Genomic DNA, 10,207 nt, shown 5'->3' with positions numbered 1-10,207 from the left:
AGAGAGAGAGAGAGAGAGAGAGAGAGAGAATTTCAAATAATTTCCCTTTAAATTTTCAATTCTTAATATAATTACATACAATATACTTCATACATCCTATATTTATTGTTTATTTTTTATTGTTAAAATATTTATTCATCAATTTCGACCTTAAATATTTTTATTTGTGTTATAAATTACTTGAAAAAACTTATAACAATGAAAAGACATTTAAAACACAATTCATTCATATATTTTGCATTAAACATTATATATAAAAAACAAAAATATTTATGGTCAAAGTTGAAGAATAAAGACTTCGAAAATGAATACTGTACAATAAATATAAGATGTGGAGGGAGTATTTGATATTGTATTATATTAAAAATATTTATTAATATTATTGGTTCGGTTCGGTTAATGGTGATTCAGTTTTAGATGAAAACCATAACCGACCCATATGTATTTGGTTAATTAGAATTAAAAACCGCATCATATTATTTTAGTAATGGTTCAGTTATATTGATTGATTTGGTTATAATACAATTTTTCAGTTAACATGCTCGCCCTAACAAAATTAATAAAATAATTACCGTGCAAATTATTTTTCCAAATAAATAAAATAAAAATAATTGACAAGCGGAAAGAAAAATAATGCGGAGACGTTGAAACGTGGAAGACTTTGGGGAATTCCGTAATTCAGATTTTTTTATAATTATTTTCGTCGTTACTTGAAGTGATTGGAAATCAATGCTGACGTGGAAATCTGTGACCCTTGTCGTTTCAACTTTCAACTTTCAAATTTCTCGTTGACTAATTTGTCGACTAACATGCGCTGGGTATGCGCACTATATACCCACTCTTTTCCAAAGGTCCAACTATGCGCTCTGCGCACCTTGCGTATCCAAGTCTCTCTCCTCTTTATCTCTGTTTCCCCATTAGTTAAAGCTACGTTGACTGAGATAATAACTTCTCTCTCTCTTTGTCAAAAAGCTACAAATTTCAACCATTTTGTGTTGCCGGAATCGCACCTTCGACCTTTGCCGACGTTATTTCCGGTGATATATCCGACCTGCTGCTCTTCTATAATTTTATTGAATCTATGCTGTTCAACTGTCCATTTCCTTGTACCTATCTTTTTAAACTTAGGGTTTTGAAAGGGAACAAGAAGAAATCGTAAATTAGGATCCTCGTGGTCGTTTATCTTTGCTTGTAAATTTGTATTTGTTGTTTATGCAGTTCGGTGTAGTTGTTTAGATGATAGATTGAGATCTATATGTCGACGCTGTTGTTGTAACCGCCGTGGTTTTATCAGCTAAAATCTAGGGTTTTCGAAAGAGCGGTTTGGTACTTTGGAAGTATTTGAAGATATCTGGGCCGTTTTGATGTTATCTATGTTTTCTTCAGATTTAGCGGTTCACACTTGACAATTTATGTTTTTTTCCCTAACAAAGTGAAGAATGATGATGTCTGATTAGTAATTGCTGAAGGTGAGAGGGTTGTTTTATGGTCCTCTTTTTGATTTATCTATTGCCGTGGTAGTGATTTTTGATTAAATATGAAGAGATTGAAGTCGAGTGATGATCTTAACTCTTATGGAGGAGAAAAGGGTGTTTTTAAGGATTGGGGAAGAAAGGACGATGATTCAAATTTGCACCAGTCTTCATCTCACAGAAGTTTTCATTACAAGTCTGAAAGTGGGAAACGGGGTTTATCCTCTTCTTCTTCTTCACGTTATGAAAGGGTAGATGATGATCTTAAGAATCCAAAGCTGACACGGAAAAGGTCAGATTATGATATTGACAGTTACGAGAGGAGAAAGAGCTATGACAGGTATAGGGATAGTAATGAGAGGGGAATCTTGAGTTCATCTCCTCGTGGTGGATATGGTGGTGATCGGGTACACAGATCTGAAAGTTTTTCAGGGCCAAGGAGAGATTTCCCTAAAGGGTTTAGATCAGAAAGAGATCGGTCAAGGCGAGAGGGAAGTGTTTCTTCATGGAGGCGGTTTGGTGGAGGGAAAGATGTGGAGGAAAGCACAAAGAGCGGCAGTGATTCTGCTAGAGGAAGTAAAGCAGCTTCAGAAGAAGTTGGTAATGCAAGGTCCCCTCAGGGAGGGAGAGATGCAAAGTCACCACCATGGTCAAAGGACTCTGGAAGTGAACAGTCAAAGTCTTCAAAGAGTCTTGAAGTGAAGAAGAGTGAAAGTCTTCCAGAAGAAAGTGGAAACAATAGTGAAAGAGAAGAAGGAGAGCTTGAACCTGATCCTGAACCTGCTCCTATTGTCCAGAACATCACTGAAGATCCACCTTCTGGGCCATTAAAACATGAAAATCCCATTGATGACAAATGTGTGGAAGAACCCAAGCGTGATCGAACATGCATTGTTACTGATATCGAAGTACCAGTACCTGTAACGAACAAAGTTAATGAATCATCAACTTCTGAAGATTCTTCAACCCAGAGAACAGGTGAAAATGAAGTTGAAGCTTTGTTTTTGTCAGATAGCCAAAAGAAGGATGCAGCAGAACAAAGCCAAGCTTATAATGATCACAAAGAGGAAGCTAAAGATGTTAAACCTGAGGAAACAAAACCTAAACAGGTAAATGATACAATTCTTGAAGTCAAGGGGGAGAATATGAGCATGGATACAAATACACAAGGACAGGTAACAGAAAATGAAGAACAAAATGTTTCATCTGGATTTGTTAATCATTCTTTTGTGACAAAAGAACTGACCCATAATTTCAAAGATAAGGGAAAAAGTGTTCTTGTTTCAGACTCCGATGTTAATCAAAATGGATCAAGTGGTTTATTGAATGACAAGGAGATTGACATAGAAGGACCAAGTACACGTGGTTTTGATTTGTTCTTTACAGATCCAGTTAAAAAGAGTGAAAGTATCGAGCAAAAAGGATTGAGCAAACCAAAAGATGAGAAACTCTTATTAGAACCACTTGAACTTTCTCTTCGATTACCAAGTGTTCTTTTACCCATTGGTTCTCAAAACCCGATTCAGGGTCCAGATTCTCCAAGTCAAGAAATGAGCATTCAATCACATGCAAGTTCTTTTCAAACAAGTTCTGATGGATTCACGTTATCAAGATCTTTTTCTGGTTCTCAACACTACACCCACAACCCTAGCTGTTCTTTAACTGAAACTTCATTCGACTTTGAACAATCTGTTGGAAGTCGTCCATTGTTTCAAGGTGTGACATGGCAAGTTCAGCCTCCAGATGACACCCCCAAGAACCAAGAACCTCCTCCCATTCAAATGAGCCTCTCAAATGGAAATGGTATCTTTCATCACTCTCAACCTCTTCCAAATGCTCAATCCTTACAATTACACACCACTAAAGTTTCAGAAGGAAGTTATAAATTACCAATTGGACTTGAAAGACAGCTAAGTAGCAACAACAAGAAACAGCCATCGGGATCACAAAGTGTTGGGTCCCACGAAACTGGTTCAGAGCATCATAAAGATAGGAAACGATTAATGAGAGAAGCTATTGGTTCTTTAAGTCAAACCACTGAAATGGTGGAGCCTCTTCTCGCAATGGTGGTTTCAGATCCAGTTCACATCGTGTCAAGAATCTTAAGTGAAATGACAACATCGTCCCTCACAAGTCTAAAAGAATCCGTGCGTGATGTCATTTTAAATCCAAGCAAACGAAGACAATTTTCCACCTTCCGCAAATCCCTCGAAAAAAGGTCGGATATAACCCTAGAGATTCTCTCAAAAGCCCACACTACTCAAATCGAGATACTCGTAGCTTTAAAAACCGGTATCCAAGATTTTCTCCAATCCAACATTGACACGTCATCGTCTGACCTGGCGGAAATCTTTCTCAACATAAGATGCAGAAACCTGACATGTCGAAGCTACATCCCCGTTGACGAATGCGACTGCAAGATTTGTGTTCAGAAAAAGGGGTTTTGTAGTGCGTGTATGTGTCTAGTTTGTTCAAAATTCGACATGGCATCAAACACATGTAGTTGGGTAGGATGTGATGTGTGTCTGCATTGGTGTCACACAGACTGTGGGATACGCGAATCCTACATCAGAAACGGGCGGAGTGCGAATCGGGCCCCGGGTCAAAGTCAAACCGAGATGCAGTTTCATTGTGTTGCGTGTGATCACCCCTCTGAGATGTTTGGGTTCGTGAGAGAAGTGTTTCAGAATTTTGCTAAAGGCTGGACAGCTGAGACACTGTCGAATGAGCTTGAATATGTTAGAAGAATCTTTTCTGCCAGCGAGGATATTCGTGGGAAAAGACTTCATGAAATCTCTCTCCAGATGCTGACTAGGCTGTCTGACAAGGCAAATGTTCATCAAGTTCGGTCCTTTGTCATGGGTTTTCTTACCGGTATGTTTTCGATGATTTAAAATACTACATACCTAACTTTTCATTTTTCTAATAACTACTACTGATTGCAGATGATGATAGTTTGAAGTCAGAGAACATTCAAATTCCACAGGAAGTGTTGAAACCTGGATATGGTGAGAGAGAAAGAGAAAGGGAAAGGGCGATGGTTCATTTGAAACCAGTAGCTGTGGGCCCACGTGAACCGGTTTTTGATGAGCTGGATGGGATTGTGCGGATTAAGTTAGCAGAGGCTCAGATGTTTCAAATGCGTGCAGATGATGCAAGAAGAGAAGCAGAAGGTCTGAATAGGATTGCACAGGCTAAAAGTAAGAAGATTGATGAGGAGTTTGCTAGTAGAGTTGCAAAGTTGCATTTCTCAGAGGCTGAGGAAATCAGAAGACAAAAGTTTGAGGAGTTACAAGCTTTGGAAAATGCACATCAGGAGTATTTTAATATGAAGCTAAGAATGGAAAGAGAGATTAAGGATTTGCTTTTGAAAATGGAAGCTACAAAAAGAAACTTCACCTCATCCTCATGACCATGTCACCCAGGTAGGTTTATTAGTTAATTAAAGTATTATTATTACTATTACTACTACCTTTTGCTTTTGCGTTGCAAGTTTAGTGGGGGTTGGTTGGTGATTAATTTGTAGGTTTACTACTTTGAATTATATTATGTTCTTTTTTTCTTTTTAAGACAGACTAGACTGTACAGAGATTGGTCTTTTATGTTAGATACATGCGTTTTCATCTTCTGAAATGGAATATTAAAAGTATCCAAATCTCATGATATGTGGATTTGCTAAAAAAATATAGGTTTGAAATTCCATTTAGTAGTATGTATTAATTTTTCATTAATGGAAAAGTCTTTTAACAACTAAAATAGTGGAGAAATCAAATATTCTTCTATCAAGTAAGGGATTAAAAGAAAGAGTTAGTGGATTCATTATGGTATTATATTATGAGTATGAAGATGGAAATGACCACTAGATATGATAATATTTATCATAGTATTGTATTATATGAGTATGAAGATGGAAATAACCACTAGATATGATAATATTTAATTTTTCAAAATGAGAAGTGTGAGTATTTATTGTGAGAAGTTTTCTGACAGCTTTTTTGTTTTAGAGAGATTATCTTTGTAATATGTTTGATCATCCGATAATAGAGGTGTCATAAGGTGACACGACGTGAAAACTGTCATGAACTCAATAAGAAATTAACAAGTTTGGGTAAGAACGAGTAAGGTTATGGTTGAGTGTAACTCGAAAATGACCCGTTTATTTGCAATTTTTTTTACTTTTTTAAATAAACTAGAAATATCCAAAATCAAACCATTTGAAAGAAAACCTTTGGGTTGAGTCGTTTTGTAATGTGAAAGACTTACTGTTTAGGTCAAGACCTAATTTATGTTTTTATGTTATCTCATAAACTGTTCAGTTTTTATGTTATCTCATAAACGGTTCAGTCCTCGTGATCATTCCCTCTTCCTCATGAGCTTGTCTTCTCATTCCCTCTTCCTCATGAGCGCTCAACTCATACTTTTTACTTTTTGCTCTCTAAATTTACCATAAATTTAACTATTTTGCCTTTCAACTATTACTTTTTCCTTGGCGACTACCTAATTCGTACTTTTTCAAGATGTTAAAATGTTTTAACCTTAAATGTCATGACAATACTCCTAACTTGAAACGTGACGCACACTCACCATGAAAATAAATGGGTTGACACAACACAAAACGTGAACTAAATGGATCCGGTAATGGTCAATCACTCTCTACCCACTTAATGTTTTGACACAATGCAAGACCTGACTCGGCACAAACATGTCTATATGATAATTTGATTTTGACACCAATATTTAAATTTAATTTTTGCATAGCCATTTCAATCAACAAACATGAAGTTCTCTTGTAAATTTTTTAATTTTATTAGTTTTCAGAAGAATATGAGAGAAAGAATATGAGAGAAAGACTTGACATTGTGTTGCTAGGATGCGTCCAACATGGTTATTCTTTAATTTTATTAGTTTGATGATGAATGCTTTTGACACATCAAATCATGTTTGTTTGTAAAAGTCTTAAAAAGGATATATGAGAGAAAGACTTGACATTGTGTTGCTAGGATGCGTCCAACATGGAGTCGGGGTCGATTCCATGATGTTGGATATATGCAAGGTAGTACTGACTATGGAAGTCAACCCAAAGGCGGAAAGGGGATCCCTAGTGGGTTGTTGGGGCTAGTTTGTTGAGGTGTCGCCTTACTGTGACCACCGCGCAAACGAGTTTGAGTGTGGGAGTTGCCATTGTGGGTGGTCAGTGCATGAGAAGGGTTGGTGGTGGATGGATTTTTAAAGCTAAAGTGGTGCTAGCGACAACTTATTTAGCTTTTCTTGTTTCTTTAACTACTAGTTTCAACTATGCATTGTAAAAGGCTGGCAGGGGATTAGATTGTTGAATGAGTGTTCCAATGCTATCATAATGTGAGGCCACCTATAAGTTGGAGAGGAAGATGTTAAAAAAATGGGACACCAACATTGGATGTTTTATCCTCGAAGAGTTTTATTTCTTGACAGTAGGAAGAGATGTTGGAAAAATTTATAAGATCCTTCAAAAATACAAAAGAATTTGTGTAAAATGTCAAATTTGATAAAAAAAATTACTTCAATTTCAAATCGCTCCAATCAAACATGAGGTTTATGATAATTAAATAAAAAAAAATAAAAGTTACCATCATATGTAATCAAACTAAATTCTCTATGTTTTGTCACCAAGTTTCTAGTCATGAATCCATCCACGACACCTACATCCATTAGACAACCCGAACCCGATTAACAGTCTCACACAATAATATGCAATCTATTTATTGGTTACCCTTAAATATAAAAAGAAGCCAATCTTTCTTTTTATGTGAAATTTCTATTTGGTAGATGATTTTTTCAATTCAAAAAAAGATATATGATCAGCTAACATGAGAAATATAACATAAGAAATATAAATCACAACGTTGATGGAGAAAAAAAAATATTTGACTTCAAACTTGAACAATCCTTATGAATTTTTACATCTTTACTACTTTATCATTTATATGGGTCCAAATTTATAATTTCATATTGTTTTTAGATCCTAATAGTGGTCAAATTTATAGACTAATTTGGTTGCATATACCATATATCTTAATACAAGAGAATTGAGTTCAAACCTCTTGTTGTGATTGTTAGTTAAAAGAAAAGTATTGCTAAAATCCTCTTATATAAAAGGATGAAAATAATAGGGAACAAAAAACAATTTGTGTATTTATTTATCATTACGAACACTTTTTGCCGGGAAAATTTTGAAATATATATATTTAAATTAAAAAAATAAAAACAAAACATAGGGATAATAAACAAATGACGTGTCACTGGAATTTTCTTCTTTATTTCATGTCCATATAATTTCAAAGCCTCACTTCAATGGATAACAAATCCTCCAACCACAATCCGATATCAGATCGAAATGACATCTACGGCGATATTCTCCGCCGCACCGGCACCTCTCTCCACCATCAACCACCGTGTAATCTCTCCAATGGTATGTGCTTGTGTTTCCGATTACTCTCTAACATTCAGAAACGCAAACAACAAAAGATCGAATCTGCTTCCACGGATCAAATCGGCGGCATCAGATTCCAGTTCCACGGCAATCATCGACGATCCGGCTTCCGCTTCAGAAGAAGAAAGTCCAGCGAAGATCGGCGCTAGGGTTAGGGTAAAGGTGCCGTTGAAGGTTTATCATATACCTAAAGTACAAGAAGTAGAATTGAACGGGAAGGAAGGTAAAATCAAAGAATACGTCGCCCTTTGGAAGGGGAAGCAGATTTCGGCTAATTTTCCTTACAAAATCGAGTTCCTGGAGAAACTTGAAGGGCGTGGCGATGCTCCTGTGAAGTTCTTCGCGCATCTTAGAGATGATGAGTTTGAGTATATCGACTGATTTACTGATTTTGATCAAATTGTAGATCTGCATCCGGTTTTGATCTCAAATTGCTGATACAATATTGAGTTTGTCACAACTGAATATGTTCCAGGTATTATGGATGTATATACTATATACTATGAAAATGCTCACTCCTTATTAGCTGTTTGATATTAATTAAAATATTTTCATTAATGGCTATTTATTAAAATGATGACTATGGAAGCCACCAACCTGAAGATCAATCTTCTAATCTCTGTTAGAAATTGGCCACCAACATTTGACAAAAACACATTGTATATTAGCAAAATACCACTTCTAGTAGCTAAATATTTTGATATTATTCGAAATGAATATGTCGATATCATCTTAAGAAAAGTTTAATGAGGAAGACAGTGGTCTGCCTATTTTCTAAACAATATGTCGATACATATATATCGTCGAAGATGTTAAAGTAAGTAATTAAACATTTTTGATTGTTACTTTTTGATGGCATTCAAATAACTTTTGCGAAATCGTCTTAAGTGATTCATGAACCTTTTCTTTGTACATAATTTATGATTTAAAGTTTAAACAGCCAAAATTTCAAATCCATGTATGATTTTACTTGTTTCTATATTTTTATGTATTTCTATATTATTTGCATAATTTTTTTCCTGCAAAATGGCTATTATGCAGTGGTTAATGTTCTAAGATACCGGAACACCATAAGTTCTAAAAAGTTTGTCATAGCTTCAAAGCTTGTACTTGTCGCATAACTTTGACAAAATGTCGCCCTTAAGTCATATATGTATATAAAAATAAATAATAATAAAAATATATTAAAAAATTATTAATTATATATAAAAGTGTCGCTTTAAGTTACACCTTACAAATGACGTGGCTCGTCACGGTTTGAAAAAGCGTCAAATCACACCTTATGTTATTTAGAATTTGAGCACCCATCATAATTTGAGGCTAGATGTTTTAAAATTAGAGTGTGTGTGTTTGTGTGTGTGTGTGTGTCTATATATATATATATATATATATATATATATATATATATATATATATATATATATATATATATATATATATGGTACGTTTTTAATGAATTTAACTGAAAAACTCGAAGTTTATTTCCATCGATTTATGTATCAAATTCTTTGATCACTAATTATAATGTTTAGTTATAAATTTGCAACCAAAGTTGTTGGTTTTTATCAAATATATACCATTCAAAAAGGCTTAGCGGCACAGCTTGTTGCCCGTTTGCCATCTCATTCATTGTACGATGATAATTGAACTTGTTATTTAATTGAAATGCATCTCAAATTAAAAATGCCAAAAAAAAAGTAAATTAAAATTATATATATATATATATATATATATATATATATATATATATATACACGTTAATTCATACCATTATTATTTTTATTTTTTATATAATAATACATAAAAGTTGATCTAGATTCGTTAATTATTTATAACAAAGTTATAAAAATATTAAAAAATCACTTTGAAGTTTAAAAAAATCAATTTATTTAGATTTCAGCTTATTTTAGTAGCCCGCAGATGTTAAAAAAACAAACAGTCTTTTTTTTTTTCAGACTGCAGACATTTGCCTCAGAAAAAACAAACAACACCTTAGTAAACTTGAATTTGGACTAAGTGTTAATATATTAACATTTTAGGGTTAAAGATAGAGATGTTAGATCAGAGTGATAGTTGTCTTTTTGGATCAAAGTCCATATTAAGAGAGTGGAAGCGTTTATTTTGCTATATTGTCGCAATTTAAAGCTAAGACCCCAATTCCTTGTATTCTTTTCGTTATAATGATTGGGAGCATGACGGAAGACATGGAAAATGATTTTGAGAACTACTTGATGAAAGTGGGAAAACGATTTTGAAAATCTAACGG

General features: G+C 34.4%; 2 protein-coding genes across 2 annotated transcripts; both read left to right on the top strand.

Annotated features, from left to right (window-relative positions):
• The first annotated feature begins 863 nt into the window (after positions 1–863).
• On the top strand, positions 864–5,121 carry LOC111900780 (protein OBERON 4). The gene is made up of 2 exons (XM_023896692.3): positions 864–4,346; positions 4,418–5,121. The coding sequence occupies exons 1-2, from the start codon at positions 1,538–1,540 to the stop codon at positions 4,882–4,884; spliced, it is 3,276 nt and encodes a 1,091-aa protein (XP_023752460.1). The 5' UTR covers positions 864–1,537; the 3' UTR covers positions 4,885–5,121.
• Positions 5,122–7,624: 2,503 nt separating this feature from the next.
• LOC111900687 (ferredoxin-thioredoxin reductase, variable chain) lies at positions 7,625–8,499 on the top strand. The gene has a single exon (XM_023896600.2). The coding sequence runs from the start codon at positions 7,846–7,848 to the stop codon at positions 8,320–8,322; it is 477 nt and encodes a 158-aa protein (XP_023752368.1). The 5' UTR covers positions 7,625–7,845; the 3' UTR covers positions 8,323–8,499.
• Positions 8,500–10,207: the final 1,708 nt, after the last annotated feature.

Source organism: Lactuca sativa, chromosome 4 (assembly GCF_002870075.4).
Source record: "Lactuca sativa cultivar Salinas chromosome 4, Lsat_Salinas_v11, whole genome shotgun sequence".
NCBI lineage: Eukaryota > Viridiplantae > Streptophyta > Magnoliopsida > Asterales > Asteraceae > Lactuca > Lactuca sativa.
This window is presented reverse-complemented; position numbering and strand designations above follow the sequence as displayed.

Coding starts and splice junctions, on each gene's coding strand:
- LOC111900687 (XM_023896600.2), top strand. CDS start 7,846: ATGACATCTACGGCGATATTCTCCGCCGCACCGGCACCTCTCTCCACC.
- LOC111900780 (XM_023896692.3), top strand. CDS start 1,538: ATGAAGAGATTGAAGTCGAGTGATGATCTTAACTCTTATGGAGGAGAA. Junction 4,347..4,417: donor TGTCATGGGTTTTCTTACCG/GTATGTTTTCGA, acceptor TACTGATTGCAG/ATGATGATAGTTTGAAGTCA.